This window comes from Mustela lutreola, chromosome 14, assembly GCF_030435805.1.
Source record: "Mustela lutreola isolate mMusLut2 chromosome 14, mMusLut2.pri, whole genome shotgun sequence".
NCBI classification, from domain to species: Eukaryota; Metazoa; Chordata; class Mammalia; order Carnivora; family Mustelidae; genus Mustela; species Mustela lutreola.
The window spans coordinates 13,599,748-13,621,840 of record NC_081303.1 but is presented as its reverse complement, the minus strand read 5'-3'; the positions used below and the strand labels follow the sequence as shown (position 1 = coordinate 13,621,840).

Below are 22,093 nucleotides of genomic sequence, written 5' to 3'. Positions count from 1 at the left end.
GCAAACCTTGTTTCAGACCACAGAGAAGATGCAAGAAGAAAAAAACTGGTTTGTTCTCAAATGGTCTGTAATTTCTTAAGGTGAAAACATACACAAGGTAACCTTAGTAAAAAGGAATGTGTGTTAAATGTCATCAAACTGGTTTTGTAGAACCTCATTCCTCCTTTATTATAGTACTTCTCACATTGCTTTGGGATTATTGTCTCCTTTATTACATTTGGAACTGAAGGCAGGGACCATGTCCTATTCCTCTCTGTAGCCTTATGGACCTAGATTAGTGGGAAACCCACTGGAGAGGCTCCACAGCTGTGTGATCAATGAAACGAATAAGCTGATGAGGAAATGGAGAACGGGGCTGCACAGTTTAGGCGGCAGGAATCGCTTCTGGCTGGCTGATGAGGCTGGGGGAAGTCATTCAAATGGATCTTAAAAGATTTGGAGGTGAAAGCTGACAAAGGGAGTGTGGGCAGAAAGGGCAGGAAGTTGGCAGAAGAAATACGGAGCTGAAAGAGAGAGCCAGAAGTCTGATTTTAATAGAACCTCCCACTGCATTAGGAATTTCAACTCATAATGCTGACGGGTGGCCAAGCGCCCCGCTTCTCTTTCTTAGTCTAATTTGGTTTGAACAGTCTGCCCCAGAACTAGTTTTGAGTCCTCTATAAATAAATTAATTTCAAAAGATTAATGATTATATAAAGTCACTTAGCTTTTTAGGAAGTTAACTTTTTTCTATGATAGGTACTTTCCCCAGTATTTTTCTGCTTGTGTAATTTAGTAGAACAAAATACCCAGGCTTTTGGTATGGGTCACAACACCAAGTAAACTACATGTAAGATTTTTTTTAAACTGTGGTAAAATACACATAATCAAATACCACTTTAATAACTTCCGGGTGTGTGGGTTAGTGGGGTTACCTGTATTCACACTGTTGTGCGACCATACCCACCATCGATTCATGGAACTCTTTGCAACCAAGATTTTTAAAACTTAAAAATATAAAATATCACTATATGCAAAAATAGACACATTTTAATAAAGCTATGTACATTTTAAACATGTGACAATATTCAGACTGGAACTTAAACTCAGTTTATTACCCAAACTTTGGGGTTTGGCATTTAATGGTGATTGCACACACCACTGGCCTCATAAGTCAGAATCTACCATCAATATAAAAACGTATACATTTTTCTCTTAAAAAGAAGTAATTCAAAGTACGAACAATTCAATGTTACAAATCCAGAAAAGAGATCTCTGACAGTGTAAGAAACGAGACAATATCCTTCTGCAAGATAAATCCTGTGGTGGTGAAGGATCAAACATTAGTTGCGCCAGCAGCGCTCAGATCTTAGCTGGGGGAGCCTCCCTTGCCAGAAGAAATGGTTTCAGGTCATATGGTCGTTCTACTTAATGGAATACGGTAAAAAGCAGAAGTGTTTCCCAATCTCCTGCTAGGACTCCAATAATTACAAGGAAGCACAAGACAGACTCAGAATCCAGGGTTTCAGGATCCAAGTCTGGTTTTTAGAAATACTTCTCTAAAATGATAATCTTCTATATCGTTCCATAATGGCTTCTTCAGTTCAGACTCTTAATCAGAACATTTCTTGCTCTCAAATGCTTCCCCTGCAGCATTTGGTTTTGAAGCTACTTCAGGAGCAGGTGCCGAAGCCTAGGAAACAGTCTCAATGCATTCTGTGTTGTCACCTCTATAACTTCTTCTACTGGGATCCCCTTTACCTGGGCAATATATTCTGCTGAAATGGAAATGTTTTGGGGTTCATTTCGTACCTGAAACAGAATAAAACAGAAAGTGTATCAGACGTGACACTCAGGGTGGAAATCTTGGAGACCATCAATAAAACAGAATGCAGTGAGCTGGTAAAAACCAATGAGCTCTTCTTTTTTAACAGGTAGGTTAGGAGAGGCAAGGAGCCAAGCCTGGGGAGAAGGCCCTGAACTTAAGCTTAAAAGCTACAGCCGCAAGGCTGGCCTGTACAATGCTGACGGTAGTTGGTGTTGCTCTTGGAAAGAGCCCTGGTTATTACCATTGAGGCCCCAGCGCCTAGGAGACAAAGCAGTGTGGGGGTGGTGACCACTTGGTGACCTGCCCGGCCAGGTGGATTAACTGTGCTTAGTCTGTTACGTAAATGACTCCTTGTGAAGGTCACTGCTCTACGGCTGGGCCTCTTCACCTCGCAGGTTATATTACAGTTGGATTCAAGAATTGCTACGGTGTGGGGCACCTGGGTGGCTCAGTGGGTTAAAGCCTCTGCCTTCAGCTCGGGCAATGATCCCAGGGTCCTAGGATCGAGCCTCACATCGGGCTCTCTGCTCCGAGGGGAGCCTGCTTCCTCCTCTCTCTCTGCCTGCCTCTCTGCCTGCTTGTGATCTCTGTCTGTCAAATAAATAAATAAAATCTTAAAAAAAAAATAAAAGAATTGCTACGGTGTATCTGGAAGACTAAATAGATTGTGTATTATGGTATTTCACTAATTCTAAGATGCATTTCCTCCTATTTAACATCTCTGAAATTGATGGATGTTTTACTTACATGCAATGGCATGTCACAGCATAAATGGCGGTGCTTTTTCCTTTTTTAATGGTTACAAAATAGTGGTGTATCTATAATCAGTAGTATTTAGATTTTATGAATTTCATTTTTTTTTTTTAAGATTTTATTTATTTGACACAGAGAGAGAGATCACAAGTAGGCAGAGAAGCAGGCAGAGAGAGAGGAGGAAGCAGGCTCCCCGCGGAGCAGAGAGCCCGACGCTGGGCTCAATCCCAGGACCCTGGGATCATGACCTGAGCCGAAGGCAGAGGCTTTAACCCACTGAGCCACCCAGGCGCCCCTCATTTTTTTTTTTTCTACTCAGGATGATAATGTTCAGAGGAATAAGAGAACTGTTAAAGTTTTAAAAAATTGACCTTGATAATCAGCCTAAAAAAAAACAAGGAAAAATGTGCACCAAGATTTTTGCTCGGGGACATTCATCATATTGTTTATGATACTACATTGGAAACAACGTAAATGACAATAGCAAGTTACGTATATCATGGACTGTTCACACACTGGAATATTCAGTTATTTAACATGATAAGGAGGAGTATATTTATTGACATATACAGGTATTTATCACGTAAAAGCAAGTCATGAAATGTGTTCAAGTGAATTTTATTTTTATGAAAAATATATATTAATAAAAATACATATAAATATTAAAAAGGGTGGAAGGATGGTTAAGCCTCTGCCTTTGGCTCAGGTCATGATCTCGGGGTCCTGGGATGGAGCCCCGCATCGGGCTCTCTGCTCCGCGGGGAGCCTGCTTCTTTCTCCCCCTCTGCCTGCCTCTCTGCCTGCTTGTGTGCTCTCCTTCTCTCTGTCAAATAAATAAAAACCTTAAAAAAAAGAGAAAATGTTGTTTTGGTGCTTGCCTTAGGATTTTTTGTGTACATCTTTAATTAAATAAAGTCTATCTTTAAGTGATATCATATCCCTTCACATATAGTATAAAAAAATCTTCCAATAGGATAACTTCCATTTTTCCCTCTTCAGCCCTTATGCTATTGCTTTCATGCATTTTATTTTCGTATATATTGTAAAGCCAACAGTATACTATTAAACTGTTTTTGTTTAGTCAATTATCATTTAGAGATATAAATAACATAAGAATATTACAGTGTGGATTAAGTGAAATAACATATATGAAATGTCTATCAATGTCTGGTAGATAGAAGATGCTCAGGAAATGTTTATTTTCCTTCTTTTAATTGACATGCTATAATGAAGCTCTGTTTCTTTCAGTATAAATGTTGATACAGTCATGGATTTACTGATGTGATCTTTGCTCTACATTTTGTAGAAGAAATGGGTTTTTGTTAAAAAGTTTATTTATTTGAGAGAGAGAGTGAATGAGAGAGAGAGTACCAGCAGGGGGAGGAGCAGAGGGAGAGGGAGAAGCAGACCCCCCCTCCTGCAGCAGGGATCTGTCCGTGTACTCTGGGATCATGACCTGAGGCACTTAACCAGCTGAGTCAGCCAGGCACCCAGAGGAAACAGTTTCAAAGAGATTAAGTAACTTGCCCAAAGTCACACACCTAGCGGGTAGCAGAGAAACTGAGCCTTTTTTACTATACTGGTCTGGCTCTGATTATTATGTAAGTTAACACTGGCCAATATCTAAGAGTATCTGCTGGAGCACAACAGCTATACAATTAATAAAACCTCTCAACCAAGCATTAAAACAGGATTCCAGTGGGGGCGCCTGCGTGGTTCAGTTTGTTTCGGCTCAGATCATGATCTTGTGGTCGTGGGATCAAGCCCTATGTCAGGCTGTGCTCAGTGTGGTGGCAGCTCAGTGTGGGATTATCTCTCCCTCTCATTCACTCTCTCTCTTTCAAATATATAAATAACTTCTTGAAAACAAACAAAAAAAAGGATTCCATTGTATTTATACCATATTGAGAAACACAGCTAAGGTAAAAATAACTCAAAAGAAAGACAATCTAAATAATGTAGGAATTAGATAATCATTTACCTGTTTTTCTGGTCCTAGTGCAGGTGAATCTGTTTCTAAGCAAATTGAAGTTAAAGGCAACTGTTTCACAAGTTTCTGCTTCTTAGAGAAAAGAGAAAGCTAGTTAGTTTAAAACATGAGAGATAAAAATTGAAAAAAAAAAAAAAAAGCATTAAACCCATATACCAATGCATTCTACTTGGCAGGAACCTAAAATTCATGCTTTCATATTCAATTAATTACTAAAATTTTCAACTGTTACTAAATGTTACCACAATAAATGTAGTTACCATCGGTCCCCATACAAGATGATCACAGTACTATTGACTATATTCCCTGTGCTGTACTTTTCAACACTCTTTTTTTGTAACTGAAAGTTTGTACCTCTTAACCCCCTTCACCTATTTTGCCCATCTCCCCACCCCCTTTCTTCTGGCAACCACCAGTTTGTTCCCTTATGAGTCTGTTTGGTTTTCTTTGTTCATTTGTTTCGTTTTTTAGATTCCACATAAAAGTAAAATCACATGGTATTGGTCTTTTTCTGTCTGATTTATTTCACTTAGCATAATACCCTCTTGGTCTATCCATTTTGTTGAAATGGCAGGATTTCATTCTTTTTTATGGCTGAATACTGAAACACTGTTTATAACAGTGAAAAACTAGAAATGACCTAAACTTTACTTAAGGTAGTGATTAAATAAATTAGGGTACATCCACATGGTGAAGTATTATGTAATCACTTTAAAGATAAGGCAGATTCCATACTTAGAGACACAAGCAGATATCCACAAATTTTCCTAAGTATTTGGAAATTGAGCAACACACTTTGAAATAACTGATATGGTCAAAGAGGAAGTCACAAGGTAAATTAAGAAATATTCCAACTGAAAGAAGGTGAAAATACAGCAACTAGCAGAATCTGTGGATTGCAACTACCAGGTCTGGTTAGTGCTAATGCAAGTACAGCAGCAAAGGTTTATATGAGAAAACAAGGTTTGAAATAAATAAAGTTCTACCATAAACTATAAAATGAAGCTATAAAAAGCATAATATGCAGCCATACCTTGTTTTATTGTGTTTCACAGATAGTGAGGGTTTTTTTGTTTGTTTGTTTTTTATAAATTGAAGGTTTGTGGCGACCCTGCAGGTCTATTGGTGCCATTTTTCCAAAAGCATTTTCTCATTTCGTGTCTCTGCAACACGTTTTGGTAGTTCTTGCAATATTTTAAACATTTTCATTGTTATTATATTTGTTACGCTCGTTTGTGATCAGTGATCTTTGACATTGCTATTGTGATTGTTCTGCAGCACCACAAACTGTGCCCATATGAGAAGGTACATTTATTTATTTTAAAGATTTTATTTATTTAGGGGCGCCTGGGTGGCTCAGTTGGTTAAGCGACTGCCTTTGGCTCAGGTCATGATCCTGGAGTTCCAGGATCTAGTCCCACATCCGGCTCCCTGCTTGGCAGAGAGTCAGCTTCTCCCTCTGACCCTCCCCCTTCTCATGTTCTCTCTCTCTCTCAAATAAATAAAATCTTAAAAAAAAAAAAAAGATTTTATTTATTTATTTATTTGACAGAGAGAGCACAAATGGGGAGCAGCAGAGGAAGAGGGAAAAGTAGACTCCCCACTGAGCAGAAAGCCCGATGCGAGGCTCCACCCCAGGACCCTGGGACCATGACCTGAGCCAAAAGCTCAGGGGCTCAACTGAGCCCCCCCGGCACCCCAAGATGGTAAGTTTAATTGATAAGTCTTGTGTGTTCTGATCGCTCTACTCACCAGCCATTCTGTCTTCTCTCTCCCTCTCCCTGGGCCTTTTTCCTGAGACACACACTATTGAAATTAGGCCAACTGAAAACACTACAGTGGCCTTTAAGTGTTCAAGGGAAAAGAAGAGTCACACATTTCTCATTTTAATCAAAAGCTAGAAATGATTAAGCCGGGTGATAAAAGCCAAGATAGGCTGAAAGTGAAACTTCTTGGCTTGTTTACTGAGTTGTGAATGTGAAGATGTTCTTGAAGTGGTGCTCGAGGGAACACACAAATGATAAAGCAAAACAGCCTTATTACTGATATGAGAAAGTCTGAGTGATCTGGATAGAAGATTAAACCAGGCACAGCCCTCCCTTAAGCCGAAGCCCCATTCAGAGCAAAGCCCTTCAATTGTATGTGGGCTGAGAGATGGCAGGAAGCTGCAGAAGAGCTTGACGCTAGCAGAGGTTGGTGCGTGGGGTTTCCAGAAAGAAGTCGTCTCTGAAACATCAAGGTGAAATGAGAAGCAGCCAGTGCTGATGGAAAAGCTGCAGCAAGTTACCCAGAAGATCTAGCTAAGAGAATTCGTGAAGGCAGCTAAACAATAGATTTTCAACGTAGACAGTCTTCTGTTGGAAGAAGATACCGTCCAGGGCTTTCCTGGCTAGAGAGAAAAAGTCTATGCCTGCCTTCAAAACTTAAAGGACAGGCTGACTCTCATTAGGAGATAATGCAGCTGGTTGACTTTAAGTTGAAGCCAGTGTTTACTCATCATTCCCAAAACCCTAGGACCCTTAGAAATAGTGCTAAACCTATCCTTTAAAAAAAAAAAAAAAAAGATTTTATTTATTTATTTGAGAGAGAGAGAGAGCATTAGAGGGGAGAAGGTCCGAGGGAGAAGCAGACTCCCCATGGAGCTGAGAGCCTGATGTGGGACTCAATCCTGGGACTCCAGGATCATGACCTGAGGTGAAGGCAGAGGCTTAACCAACTGAACCACCCAGGTGCCCTCGCTAAATCTATTCTGCTTGTGCTCTATGAATGGAACAACAAAGCTTGCGTGCAGGCACATCTGCTTACGACATGATTTAATAAAAATTAAGTCCACTGTTGAGACAAAAGGATTCCTTCCAAAATATTACTGCTTATTGATAATGCACCTGGTCCTCTCAGGGCTCTGATGGAGATGTGTGCGGAGAGTAGTGTTGTTTCCATGCCTGCTCACACAACATCCATTCTGCAATGTGTGGATCAAGGAATAACTCTGACTTGCAAGTTTTATCATATAAGAAATACATTTTTGTGAGGCTACAGTTCGTATCACACAGTGATTCCTTGGATGGATCTCGGCAAAGCAAACTGAAAACCTTCTGGAAAGGATTCCCCATTCTACATGTCATTAGGAACATTTGTAAGTCAGAGTAAGAGATCCAAATATCAACATTAACACAAGTTTGGAAGAAATTGATTCCAACCCTCATAAACGACTTCGAGGGCTTCAAGACTTCAGGGGGGAAAGTAACTGCAGACGTGGTGGGAACAGTCAGAGCACCGCAGTCAGAAGTGGAGCCTGAAGACGAGAAATAACTATTGCAATTTCACAGTAAAACTTGAATGAATGAATGAAGAGTTGTTTCTTAGGGGTGGAATCTATTCCTGGTGAAGACACTGTGATGATTGTTGAAACAACAAGAGATTTAGAATATTACATATATTTAGTTGACAAAGAAGTAGCAGGGTTTCAGAGGATGGACTCCAATTTCAAAAGAAGTTCTACTGTGGGCAAAATGCTATCAAATAGCAACACAGGCTACAGAAAAATCACTTGTGAAAGGAAGGGTTAATGGATGCAGCAAACTTCACTGTTGTCTTATTTTAGGAAATTGCCAAGCCCCGCCAGCCTTCAGCGACTGTAACCCTGGTCACTCCGCAGCCACCAGCACCATAGGAAGCTCTCCACTGGCAAGGAGATGATGACTCACTGAAAGCTCAGATGATGGCTAGCATTTTTTCAAAAATAAAATATTCTTGTTCATTTATTTATTTTTAAAATTTTACGTATTTATTTGAGAGAGCAAGCAAGCGAGCGAGCAAGCACACACCAGCAGGGAAGGGTAGAGGGTAGAGTCTGAAGCAGACTCTTCTTCCAGACACAGGGCTGGACCCATGACTGCAAGACCATAACCTGATTTCAAACCAAGAGCTCAACACTTAACTCACTGAGCCACCCAGGTGTCTCACAATAAAATACTTATAAGTTAAGTTAAGTACATTATTTTTTTTTTTTTTGGACACAGTGCTACTGCACACCTAACAGGCTATGGCATAGTGTAAACATAACTTTTACATGTACTGGGAAACCAAAAAATTCACCTGACTTGCTTTACTGTGATATATGCTTTATTGCAGAGGTCTGGAATGGAACCTGCAACAGCACTGAGGTATGCCTGGATCGTGACCAAGGAGAATTGAGCCAAGGAATACCAGGTTAGTTCAACACTAGAAAACCAATCAATACAATTTACAGACCAAGAAAAGAAAACCAGTATGATCAGCTCAATAGAGGGAGAACAAACATGTGATAAACATTAAATGGAAATAATGTTGATAGAAATAAAGAGTTTCTTTAAAAAGAAAAAAAAATTTTTGACAAAATCCAACTTTTTTTTTTTTTTTTTTAAAGATTTATTTATTTATTTGGAAATGAGAGAGACAGTGTGAGCGGGAAGGGGCAGAGGAAGGAGAGAGAGAATCTCAAAGCAGATGCCCCACTAAGCACGGAGCCTGATGCACGGTTCAATCCCAGAACCCTGAGATCACGACCTGAGCTCAAACCATGAGCTGGACACTTAACCGAGTGAGACACCCAGTGCCCCAGATTATTTGTCTTTTTAGTTGGTGAGTTGTAATGGTGTTTTATATACTTTGGATACTAGACCCTTATCAGATACAATTTGCAAATATCTTTTCGCATTCTGTGGGTTATCTTTTCACTTTCTTGATAGTGTCTTTTGAAGCATAAAAGTTCAAAAATTGTTTTATTTTGGAAGTTTTCAATTTTGCCGATGTCCAATTTACTTATTTTTTCCTTTGGTTGCTTGTGCTTTTGGTGTCATATTTAAAAAACCACTGCCTATTCCAAAGTTACAAAGATATCAATTTGTTTTCTTCTAATAGTTTTATAAATTTCAGCTCTCTTAGGCTTAGCTCTTTTACTCATTTTTAAGCTACTTTTCATATAAGTATGAGGTAGGAACCAACGATTAATTTTTATAATGTAACTAGAATAGTATTACAAGCATGTAATAAAAACTCGTGTTTTAAAAGGTATTTCACAAAGCATAAAATGAGGCTTAGTTACGGAACTTACCTGTCCGCTTCTTATTACAGAAGGAGGAATTGAGAAGAAGTACCCAGCTTTAACTCCTTCCATCGCTACAGATGGCCGACCATCGAATGCGTGCAGGAGCACTTTGTCAGCACCTGTTAAAGATTCAAGGTAATTTAGAGTTTCCTTTCATTTCCTTAACAAGAAGTTTTCCCACTAATCAAATTGGGCAACACAGATTATAAATTTTGAGTAAATGTTGGTCACTGTAATATAAAGATGAGGTTCTATGGCTTCCTTTTTTTTTTTTAATTTAAATTTATTTAAGTAATCTCTATACCGCATATAGAACTTGAACTTAAAACCCTGAGGTGAAGAGTTGCATGCTCTTCCAACCAGGTGCCCCTATATTATTTCTAAAGGGTAAATGTACTGTATCCAGACAGTAAAATAAAAAATACAGGAAATTTTAAATCTTCAGAATAAAACTGAAATACAATTTTTTAAGGGCCACCTGGGTGGCTCAGTCAGTTAAGCATCCAGGTCTTGATTTCAGGGTTATGAGTTCAAGCCCTACGTTGGGCTCCACCCTGGACATGGAGGCTACATTTAAAAAAAAACATAAAAATTTTAAACAAATATTTAAACTTCTTATACCATCAAACCTTTTCTAGAAGTTTGTAAACTGTCAAATTATTGTTCCTACTAGGTTTCTAAGCAGTGAAATTATCCTTAGCAAGAATTCTAGTGAAAGAAGAAACAGGGAGGTCAGTGCCTCAGAGACTCAATCGTCAGGACTGGCTTCACCAAATCACTTCCAGCTCTTAAAGGATGGCTTTTCAGCCTACATAAAAATCATGTGCTCTTAGTAATTCCAGTGATTCTCATCACTGAGAAATACAATGCTTTCTAGCTGCAGGCAATGACATTTATTTTACTATTTGATGCTGTTTTTTTTCAAATAGTAGGCACGATCATCAGTGAGTTACAATCTTAACTGAATTATGGAATTGATTTAGTGGGTTGTAACTGAGCAGCATATGCTTATATGTACATGTGTTACTGTGCGTATGTATGTGCACATGTTTATATACACCTATCTATCTGCACATACATTGAGATGCACTGCTCCTTAAACTTTGGTCAGTTTTCTGTATATGTACATACTGTGTGTCAAAATAAAGGCTTAGTACCAAAAAAAAGCACTTAAGTGTATTTCTTACTGTGGATGGTACTTTAAAAAGTCTGAAAAGTAATGCTGTAAGATATATTTTTACTTCAGGAGCAACTGGTGAATACGACAGTGCATTTCAGGTATGATGGCCAAGACCTGTATAATACCATTTTCTGAGGCAGCAGCCAGGAAACATGCAAGACACAGTAAACCCATCTTTGCTTTGTGTTTTTCATCTGTCATTAATCAGTTGCTTAAGCTGATTAAAAAATTAGGGCTGTTAATTTTTTTTTAAGATTTTATTTATTTATTTGACAGAGGGAGATCACAAGTAGGCAGAGAGGCAGGCAGAGAGAGAGGAAGGGAAGCAGGCTCCCTGCTGAGCAGAGAGCCTGATGCGGGACTCGATCCCAGGACCCTGAGATCATGACCTGAGCCGAAGGCAGCGGCTTAACACACTGAGCCACCCAGGCGCTCCAGGGCTGTTAATTTTTAAATGAAGGAATATAAATTACTTGACCCAATTTTTCGTTTGCTCTATGCTGGCCTTCTAAATGTCATAATCACACTTGAAAGTAGGCTGACTTGCAGAATCACCTTAGTTCACTTCCCCCTCCGCCCTTACTCCACTCCCTTCCCTTCCTTTTAAGAAATCAAATTAAAACGCGGCTTATTCTATGAGAATATAGACTGGAACTGTTAAACATAAATACTAGGCACACTTCTCTCAGGAAAATAAGTACCTTGCTCATTTAAGAGGCTGATGGTGGGTCTTCCAGCAGAGCGTGAGTGAACATTTCTGTTTAACAACAAAAAATTCCTTTTGGTACTTTATCTGAAAGTGTTATTTTTGTTCTATTAAAGTAATTCAGAGAATAAGAAATACAGAGCTCCATCTCAGGAGAATCATTATTCAATTTTCTCTATATAGCTATTAATATAGAAAGATGATTAATTAACCTACAAAGGCAAATTTAATCTTTTGGCTAACTGGACCTGTCGGATTAGGACTTGTCGCTGCTCTTCCTTCTGCTCATCGGTGCCAGCAAATCTGGGGGAGAAATCTAGTCCCACCTGTAACAGAAAAATAAAACAGATTTACATGTTTATGGTTTAATGAATTCAAAAGACATACTATGGAGCAGTGCTGTCCAAGAGAAATATGATGGGAGCCATACAGGCAAGCCACCTACATAACTTTACATTTTCAAGTAGCCACATTAGAAATACTAACAAGAATCAGGTGAAATTAATTTTAATGATATACTTTATTTAGTCCATATATCTAAAACATCATTATTATTATATAATCATATTATTATTTCAACACACAATCAATATTAAAAAATAATTGCATTATTTTACTTTTTTGGGGGGGTACTAAGACTTTGAAATCCTGTGTGTTTTATATTTATATGTATCTCAATTTGGACCAGTCACATTTCAAGTGCTCTACGAAGTTATTACATTGGACAGTAAAGATTATAAATCACTGTTTCTCTTGATACTATTTTGTCATAGACTGCTATAGTCTATATTCTATCTTTTTTTGGTAAGATTTATTTATTTGACAGAGAGAGATCACAAGTAGGCAGAGAGATAGGCAGAGAGAGCGGGGGAAGCAGGCTCCCGCTGAGCAGAGAGCCCGATGCGGGGCTCGATCCTAGGACCCTGAGATCATGACCTGAACCGAAGGCAGTGGCTTAACCCACTGAGCCACCCAGGCATTCCTATAGTCTACATTCTAAATTTAAGTGTTACTTTTTATCTTCTGTCTTTGATTAGAAGTGGAGTTTAATTACCAAGTGATAAAAATGCTTCCTGATTGTAAATTATTTAATAAAAAATGTTCTTTAATTACAAACTCTAGATATTTTTAAATTAAAAAAATATTTTATTTATTTATTAAATAAGTTCTATGTCCACTGTGGGGCTGAAACTTATGATCCTGAGGTCAAGAGTCACATGCTCCACCAACTAAGAGAGCCAGGCACCCCAACAAAATCCAGTATATTTAAAGTATGTTTGTATATACTGTGTTAACTAAATGTAGAGATGATGCCTGTATTTAAGAAAAGGAAAAAAAAAGAACAAAGTACACAGAAATGCTAATGAAGTAGTTTTCTTTTCATTAATATAAGTCTATAGTGGGCTTTCTACTGTCCTACCTCAGGCTCTTTTGCTTATTGAGAAGGTACTGACAAATTATTATCCAGCTAGATAAAGTGAGTATAATTATCTAAGTCAGTTATACAATAGCGAACTAACGATTATATCCGTGTATCACATGAAAGTCTAGATTAGAAGTCCTTTGATCAGCTATTTGGTGTTACCTCTCCAATTGCCAACAACTGATCTTTATAATTCTCCATAATAGGCAAAGCTACATCCAAATCCTAGGAGAAAAAAAGGAAATTTGTTTAAGTAGAAGGGTAAGGGAACTGATACTTTAGAAAACACCTTTTACATATCAGGCACTGTACCATATTGGGTCCTTTACATACATTTAATACCTTTAACCAGTAGAAGAGGTAGCCATAGTCATCCTTCTATAATAGTGAGCACTACTATTTGGAAATTTGAGTAGAAACAGCCCAGTCAGGTCACAAGAACATGACTTTCAATGAAAAGTCTCCCTTAAATACTTCCTAACATTTAGGAAGAATTTCCTGACATTTAGGACTGATTTGGATTTCCTCCTGCAATAGCTGACCAAGACAGAAGAAAGCCATCTTTGGTAGTCGCCTTTGTAATTGAGTTCCTGGGGAGTGGGCTGTGTTATGTCCTCCTCTCAAAATACTAATGGTTTTTGAGTTTTTTAATAGGAAAAATCTCATACATCCTTTGCACTATTTTCACTGATTTCTTTTGTGTTTATAATTCTGCTTAGCCTATTTTTGTTCTAAAGGTTCAACAGTCTAAACACTAATTATCACACATATGCTTGTCAATTATTCAAGTAACAAAGTACCGTGAGTTTCCATATTACTATTTCCATTTAAAGAGAATTTACTCTGTGAGAGTTCCCTTGTAAGACAAGGGAAAGACAAATATATGGAAAACTGGCTTCTAGATATTTTTCAAACTACTTTGAGGGTTTTAGTCTCAGGATATGTAAATTGCGAAGAACTTCTACTGAGGCTAGAACAAAGGAGAATTAAGAAAAGAGGTGCAGGAGGAGATTCTACAATTATACCTCTGGAGACAGAAAACCTGAGAGACAGAGTAGATCATGGCCTTAGAAATACTCAATAAAGAATGTATTTACTCGATAAAGAGGATTTAACACTGTCATGAGAAGCTAAGAGACCAGAGACCCTAGAAACCTAGAGGCCAGAGAAGGTGTCTAACAACAGCTGAGGAGGTTAAATGTCATCAGCCAAAGCTTTTCCAATCAAATATCCAAACTGCTCTGTCTCTGAAGTTCAGAGGGGCTGGAGAAGTTGGAGATTACCCAGGAAATGGTTGATACGTGGAAAGTCTTAGAAAGAAAGTGTACATTTGGATGAAGACCAGATAGAGGAGAAAAATGCTTCTTGGAATATCTATTACTGTGAAAAAAGCAAAATAAATTTACAATGAGACTGTTCCAATGCTCATGAAGTAATCTGAAAGTTTCTGGCAAGTCAAGGATAGGAAATAGAAATTAATATAATTCATATTACTAATTTTATATGTGTGTATTTGAGTGTGTATGGTCTCTTACCATTTTATTTCAATAGATGTAAATAGTTTTATAAAGACATTCATAGGTCTATTTCTGACTTCATTTCTTTTCCCACCTCTTGAATGATGTTCTCAAGTTCTTTACATGCTAATGGTTCTATTATGTATTTTTAAAAAGGTTTTATCCATTTATTTGACAGAGAGAGAGAGATCACAATTAGGCAGAGAGGCAGGTAGAGAGGGGGGTAAGCAGGCTCCCCGCCGAGCAGAGAGCCTGCCACGGGGCTTGACATGGAGCTTGACCACCCCCACCCCGACCCTGAGACTATGACCAGAGCAGAAGGCAGAGGCTCAACTCACTGTGCCACACAGGTACCTCTATTATGAGGTTTTTAAAGATCCTATACCTCTACACCCTATGACTAGGACTACTACCATTTGTTAGATTTATTCTGAATAATTTTAAATACAGTAGCTTTTTTATTAAATAAAATGTTTAGTCTTCACAGTCTTGAAAACAGGGTGAGGGGTGCATAACCCAAATGAGTGAAGTGAGCCAAGCAGGGATGGGAGACAACTGCAGAAAACATGCCTTGCCTGCAGGGGGCAGTAGATCGCACACAGTGAATTGTGGTTCCCTGAAATAGCTCTGGGGCCCAAGCCCTGCCTGGCAGTAGTATTTATTGAATGAACTAGTTCAGGAACATGCGGAAAGATTTGTGTGATGCAACTTTAATTTTAGATATTAGAGAGAAAGGAGGGGCAAAGGGAGAGAAAGAATCCCAAGCAGGCTCCACACCCAGGGCAGAACCCAATGTGGGGTTTGATCTCATGACCCTGGGATCACGACCTGAGCAGAAATCAAGAGTCCAACCTGGAACCGAATGAGACACTGAGGCGCCCCAGCAACTTTAGTTTTATGAACCAAGTGAATTTACTTAACACCTACTACATACCAAGCTTTGTACCACATATTAGGGATTTATAATCTAATCATTATGAGAAAACCATACTACGGTATGGACTTCAAGCACACTAAGAATAAAAGAGGAATAACTGCTTACCTCTGGTGTTTTCCAGAGGTCTATCCTGAGATTTTTTTCAGTTCATCCCTGCTTTAAGAATCTGGAATTACCTATCTATTGTTGCTATCTCATTAGCTTTTTAAGTTAAACAGTTCTGTCAGTTCTACATTCATGCCAAAATACGACAAATTCACCCACTTCCCCTTGCCTGTGCTGCTAGCACTCTGGTCCAGGCTACATTGTCTCTCCTAGGAACTACTCCAATAGTCTTCTCACTCCTCCTGTCTTCCTTTTTGGCACTCTTCAAGATTTGTTCTTCATACCATACCCAAGGGGATCTCTTCAAAATATAAATCCCAGGGCGCCTGGATGGCTTAGTTGGTTGGGCGACTGCCTTTGGCTCAGGTCACGATCCTGGAGTCCCAGGATCAAGACCCACATCGGGCTCCCTGTTTGGCAGGGAATCCGCTTCTCCCGCTGACCTCTCTCCTCTCATGCTCTCTCTCTCTCTCAAATAAATAAAATCTTTTTAAAAAAAGTATTAAAAATATATATAAATATATATATAATATATATAAGTAAATATATAGAATATGTAAATAAAAATATACATTATATATAATATATAAAAGATATATAAATACACACACACACACACATATATATATATATATATGAGAGATATGAACTCCAGCACGGCCCCAGACACAGTGCTCCCTGCCCAGTCCCTCTGACCTCACCACCATGACTTTTCCGTCTCTCCGGTCACATCAGCTCTCTTTCTGTTTCTTGACCACATCATGCTTATTCTTACCTTAGGACCTTCATGCTGGGTTCTTTCCTTTGCCTACAACACTCTGAGCCCTCTCTCTGCAGGGCCAATTCCTTGGTAGCATTCAGGCTGCAGTTCTCATATCACCACCTCAGAGAGGCCTTCCCTGACTACAATCCAAAAATCAGCATCCACAATCCCTACCACATGATCTTGTTTTATTGTCTTAAGGCACTGACTGCTACCTATAGTTTTCCTATTCAGGTATCTAATTGTAGATTGTCTGCTAGAATCTAGCTTCCTTGAGAGGGATTTCATTCTACAGTGCTTAGAGCAGTGCATGGAATGCAGTAGGTGCTCAGTAAAAACACTTGTTGACTGACAGACTAAATGAATGCCTATTCATATAAATCTCTATATAAATGAAAGAAATCCTGTTCTGCTACGATCTCCAACATTTTGGGAACTGTATCTCTCAGCAATTTAATTTTATCATCCCAGGAGAACCACTCCACCTATAGAACAAGTATTTATTATTTTTTTAAGAGTTTATTTATTTGACAGAGATAACAAGTAGGCAGAGAGGCAGGCAGAGATTGAGATGGAAGCAGGCCCTCTGCTGAGCAGAGAGCCCGATGCCCTGAGCAGAGAGCCCAGGACCCTGAGATCATGACCTGAGCCAAAGGCAGAGGCTTTAACCAACTGAACCACCCAGGAGTCCCGGACAAGTATTTATCATTACCTGAAGTGAATTAAAAGCAATTTTGTTTCGAAATAAATAGAGCTACCTGGGATATCCTAACGTAGGAATACAGATTCATTATTATAAAAAATGAAAGACCTTGTATTTTAATTTATTCATAGGTAACAAAAAGTCTTTACTTCTTCATAATGGGGAGCTATCAATCTCATTTTGTAATAAAGCACTTAAGAAACTGTATCTCCCTGATTCTGAGTCAGGAGACCAGTCTGAAATATGAGACATACTGGCTACTATGAGTCAGTGAGATCTTCTAGGAAAGATTTTTTTTAGAGATGATATAAAAGCAGAGCAGTTTTTTTTTTTTTTTTTAAAGATTTTATTTATCTATTTGACAGCGAGAGAGAGTACAAGTAGGCAGAGAGGCAGGCAGAGAGAGAGAGAGAGAGGGAAGCAGGCTCCCCTCTAAGCAGAGAGACCCATGTGGGGCTCGATCCCAGGACCTCAAGATCACGACCCGAGCGGAAGGCAGGGGCTTTAACCCACTGACCACCTGGGCACCCCAGCAGGGCAGTTTAATAGATCAAGAGCATTCCCTCAGAGACAGTTTAACGTTCAAGAAGATACTATGTACTGAACTCACCTGTTCCTTTATGGTACTACATCTATAAATTTGTATCTTTCTTTTTCTAGATATTTTATTACTTTTTGGCTAAAGCAATATGACAACATGGTAAAAACATGTGAAAGCAAGTCCCTTATAATTCTACCCAGTCATCACAGCGAATGTCATTTGTGTTTTTCCCTCTTATAGAATATATTTTTACATTTTAAGACACTTTCCTCATTGCTACATAAAACAAACCCTATAGTTGTCATCTTCCATGCATGCATTCCATACACACATATATTTAACACTCTACAAGTTAATTTTTCCTTTATTTCTGAGCCTCTGGGCTGTTTCTGTTTTTTCTCAAATACAAATAATGCTGCAACAAACACCTTTGTGAAAGGTAGCATTTCCTTCTTCTGGATTATTGCCTTAGAATATAAATCATAAAGAAGAGCATTACCGAATCAAGTATCTTTTTTTATACTTTTTGGTTTACATGACTTTTACCTTTGATGTGACACATCTTTGGTCTCCTGGAGAAACTCCTTGAACAGGGTGAACACCCAAGCAGGGCAGGACAAACCCCTTATATCTAAAAATGTAGAACAAATTTAGAAAGTGGAATATTGAACTAGTAGACAATGTTGTCCTAAAGAAAAAGTATGAAAGAGTTTCTTAAGGCTATGTTGATGTGATTTTTCTCTTTTCATTCTCTTTAAAATTGGATGACCTTTGATAGTACAAATATGACATCATAACTGCATCCTTATTAGCAACTCTTTAAATTTTTCTTTTTTTTTTTTAAGATTTAATTTATCTATTTGAGGGAGAGAGCACAAGCAAGGGGAGGAACAGAGGGAGAGAGAGAGAGAGAGAAGCAGAAGCAGACTCTCCATCTAGCAAGAAGCCCAATGGAGGGCTCAGTCCCAGGACCCTGAGATCATGACCCATGCCGAAGGCAGACGTCCAACCAAATGACCCACCCAGGCGCCCCAGCAACTCTCTAAATTCTTTTTTTCCCTTCAATTTTTAAAATTTATTTACTTGACAGAGAGAGAGATTCCAAGTATTCCAAGTAGACAGAGCAGCAGGCAGAGCGAGAGAGAGAAGCAGGCTCCCTGCTGAACAGAAAGCCCGACCTGGGGCCCCGATCCCAGGACTCTGAGATCATGACCTGAGCCGAAGGCAGAGGCTCAACCCACTGAGCCACCCAGGCACCCCACCTCTTTAAATTCTTAATGAAAAGCAGCACCTTTCTGAAAGCTGCATAATCTTTTCAAATTCTCCTGAATGTTCAGCAACCACCACAAGAGCCATAACATTGGCCTGAAACAAAAATGAATACAACAGAGTCTCAAACAATATACATCTAACATAACTGAACAGAAATTTAAAGTCTTCTGTACTTCTAGTTATTCTTGCTCACTTATAGTCTATCAGTATAATCACGACGGCTATCACTGAGTACTTCCTATGTTTCAAGCACTATGTTCAGTAAATAAAAATATTACCTCATTTAATCTATACGATCTTATGAGGTAGGCACTGCTGTAATCCATCATATTGATTAGAAATTTTGGATGGAGTCAAATAACTTGCTCAAGCTCATTGTGCCTGAGTAATGCCAGGGCCCATGCTCCTAATTAAGCTGCCATATTGAATGATGGCTGTGTATGTAAAAATGTACCGGCAACCGTTTCTGACTATCACTTTAAGAGAAAGCTACAAAGTGGTAGTTATAATGAATTTCATAACAACTTCTAAAAATTAGTTATTCTTTCCTGAAACAAATAAAAATGTCTCAGAAAAGTTTTATAATTTCTCCAAGATCTCTGGAATAATGTTAATTTTAGAACTGATAGATGGACCAATCTGTGCCATATAACTGGTAAGCACCGTAGCTGTGGGAACAGGTTTTGGATTCAGACTATTCTATTACTTTACTAACAATGTATCTTTGGATAAATTAATCTCTAGGTCTGAGTTTCCTCCTCTAGCAAATGGGTAATGGTTAGCTATAAAATAGTAGCTTCTTCACAAGGATGTTGTGAAACATTAAATGAGATCATGTACAGAAAGGGCATAGCTCAGTGCCTGGTATACAATAAACAGTTAATGCTACTTATTATTAACAAAGCAACATAGGCATAGTGTATCTAAATTTCAAGCTGTTCTAGCTTGAAATTAATAGGAAAACAAAGGGCAACTATAGATATTGACTTACTTTCTTGGCTTTCTCCAACACATCATCCAGATCCTAAAAAAAGTGCGAGTAATCACAATTATTTTAGATGAATAAGTAACTTCTCTATGGCTATATATATCAGTGTAGTTGAGGCAGCATAACAAATGACAACAATGGCAAGGAGCAGTGTGATAGATGTGAAGAGCTACACTGACTCGCCTTTTGTTAACTCTTCCTCTTAGTAAAATCTGCCTTCTGTTCCTATTCCACTAAAACAGAAACTGTCATGGTCAAATATAAAGGACACCTCCCTGTCCTCGTCTTACTCTGCCCCTCAGAGACATTAAGAGCTCCTCACTTGTCCATGCCTTCCTTCCTAGAAGTATCTCCTGCTCTTGGCTTCTGCAATGCCGCTCTCCTGCAAACTCTACCCTCCCCTAGCTGCTCCTCTCAGGCTCCTCAGCTGGCTCCCTCCTCTCGGATTTCAGGACCCTATTCTCCTCTCTCTGTATACAGCTCAGGTGATCTCATCCATAGGTTTTGATATCATCGTTACGCTAATTTTGAGCTCCAGCCTAGAATTCTCTCCTGAACCCCAAACTGCCAGTTAAAAAACTGACCATACGACATTTCCACTTGGGTGGACATTAGGCTTCAACATGTGCCCAACATAATTCTCCTCTACAAGCTTATTCCTTTTATCTGCCCTCCCCACCCGGTCTTCCTCCTCTCAGGGAACAGCATCCTCACGCCCTGTCTTTCCCTCCCTCTACACACCCAGTTCCTCAGCAAGTGCTCTAGATTCCAGCTCTAAAACACACACTGAATCCATCTGCTTTTCTCAAACTCCTCTGCAACCACCGTCATCTCCTGTCTATACACAGCAAAAGCCTCCAGACTGGTTTTCTAACTTCCGCACTTACTCTCCATCAGCAAAGCGTTATTCAATGGAAATCAGATCTTGTCACTCTCCCTTGAAACCAACCAGCCAACCCACCCACCCCACCCAACACCTCTCCTGGCTCCACACTGTCCTTCCTGACCTGCTCCCCCTCGCCCCTGCAAACCTCCAGTCTTACTCCAGCGGCTCTCCAGCTCACCACCCCCCACCGAGCCCTTCTGCAGCTCGAACGCGTCAAATCCGACCCGCTCGCTTTTTACCCCCCCGCACACCACCTCCTGGCTTGGCGGCTCTTTGCCTTTCCGGCTCCAGCTCAAGTGTCAACAACCTCTTGAGAGGTCTCTCCCCCTTAGAGACTCTGCTCTTCCTTCCATCAGCCTCTGTTTCCAGTTTGCGAGTAAACCGCTGTGTAACTCTGGGGTGGGGTGTGTGCTCTCCGCTCGCGTCTCTCCGCACCGCAGCCGCAGCACGCGGCGCGCCGGGGTGTCCGTCGACAGCACCTTCCGCCCGGGCGGAGGGGACGCTCGGCCAGGCCCGCCCGGAGCTGCGAGGCCCGTGGGGTCAGCGGCTGGGTCAAGGGGAGGTAGGGGGACGCCGACTCGCAAACGGAAAGGGCTAACAGAGGCCGTGCAGAGGTAGAGGGCTTCGCGCTCCGCAGCGCCGGGAAGAAAAACCGGAAAGCCTGAGATTAGAGAGACAGGAGCCAGTCCCTCAGGGCCACGGACGCGACCCGGGAGGATCTGACGCTGCGTCCCAAGGCAGGAGAGCAAAATCAACCCGAAGGGAAAGGACCGGGGTGCCTCCCGCTCCCAGCGGCCGGGCCTCGCCCTTACATACGCTGTCAAAGTCCGGGGCCGAGAGGTGGCAGTGACAGTCCACCAACCCCACGCCCACCGCCCCCATCGCCACAACCACCGCCGCCATCCACGCCCCCGCTGAGCCCCAGACGGAACGCTGCCGCTGCAGGGGACTGTTTCCGGCCGGACGCGCGCTCCTTCCGCCAGTGAGAGCCCGCCCTTCCGCTCCCAGCTCCCGCCCGCAGTTCAAACTGGGAAGATGGCGGGGGCTCCTGTGGTAGTCCCTTCCCCTCCGCGGGACGTGGAGGGGGCGACCGGGGCGGACGACGGGGACTCGGCCGCCGCCACCTCCCGAGAGGACTTCCGGGTGCGCTGCACCTCGAAGCGGGCCGTGGCGGAAATGCTAGAGCTGTGCGGCCGCTTTGTGGAAAAGCTCGGGGACACGCTGCCAGAGGAGATTCGGGAGCCCGCGCTGCGAGATGTGCAGTGGGTACGGGCGCAGTCGCCATCTCTTCTCACCCCTCACCCTCTGCCCCTCTCAAGGCTCAGAAAGAGCCTACGGCCGGCTTCGCGGAGTTAGCGGTGCCGCGCGCTCCGGTGGCAGAGGCCCGAGACACGCTCGTGTCGAAACACGCTCGTGTCGGCCGAGGACTCCCC

The 22,093-nt window shown here is 40.7% G+C and overlaps 2 protein-coding genes across 6 annotated transcripts in view; one reads left to right on the top strand and one right to left on the bottom strand.

Annotated features, from left to right (window-relative positions):
- Positions 1-1,073: 1,073 nt before the first annotated feature.
- On the bottom strand, positions 1,074-21,579 carry TATDN3 (TatD DNase domain containing 3). 4 transcript variants are annotated; one of them, XM_059146811.1, is made up of 10 exons: positions 21,477-21,579; positions 19,778-19,810; positions 18,806-18,879; positions 18,061-18,145; positions 13,111-13,173; positions 11,742-11,851; positions 11,521-11,576; positions 9,646-9,758; positions 4,542-4,622; positions 1,074-1,791 (listed from the first exon to the last, which is right to left on the bottom strand). In XM_059146811.1, exons 1-10 carry the CDS (start codon positions 21,561-21,563, stop codon positions 1,648-1,650), a joined length of 846 nt encoding a protein of 281 aa, XP_059002794.1. In that variant the 5' UTR covers positions 21,564-21,579; the 3' UTR covers positions 1,074-1,647. The 4 variants fall into 4 exon arrangements, with proteins under 4 accessions (XP_059002794.1, XP_059002795.1, XP_059002797.1 ...); XM_059146812.1 differs by having other exon boundaries at positions 4,542-4,619; XM_059146814.1 differs by lacking the exon at positions 21,477-21,579 and adding an exon at positions 20,915-21,470.
- NSL1 (NSL1 component of MIS12 kinetochore complex) overlaps positions 21,568-22,093 on the top strand; it is a 31,413-nt gene continuing 30,887 nt past the window's right edge. Inside the window, exon 1 of one of the 2 annotated variants that reach the window (XM_059146817.1) lies at positions 21,568-21,926. In XM_059146817.1, the coding sequence (XP_059002800.1) occupies positions 21,696-21,926 (231 nt within the window). In that variant the 5' untranslated portion in view covers positions 21,568-21,695. The remainder of the gene's footprint in view (positions 21,927-22,093) is intronic. The other variant, XM_059146815.1, reaches the window with a different exon arrangement.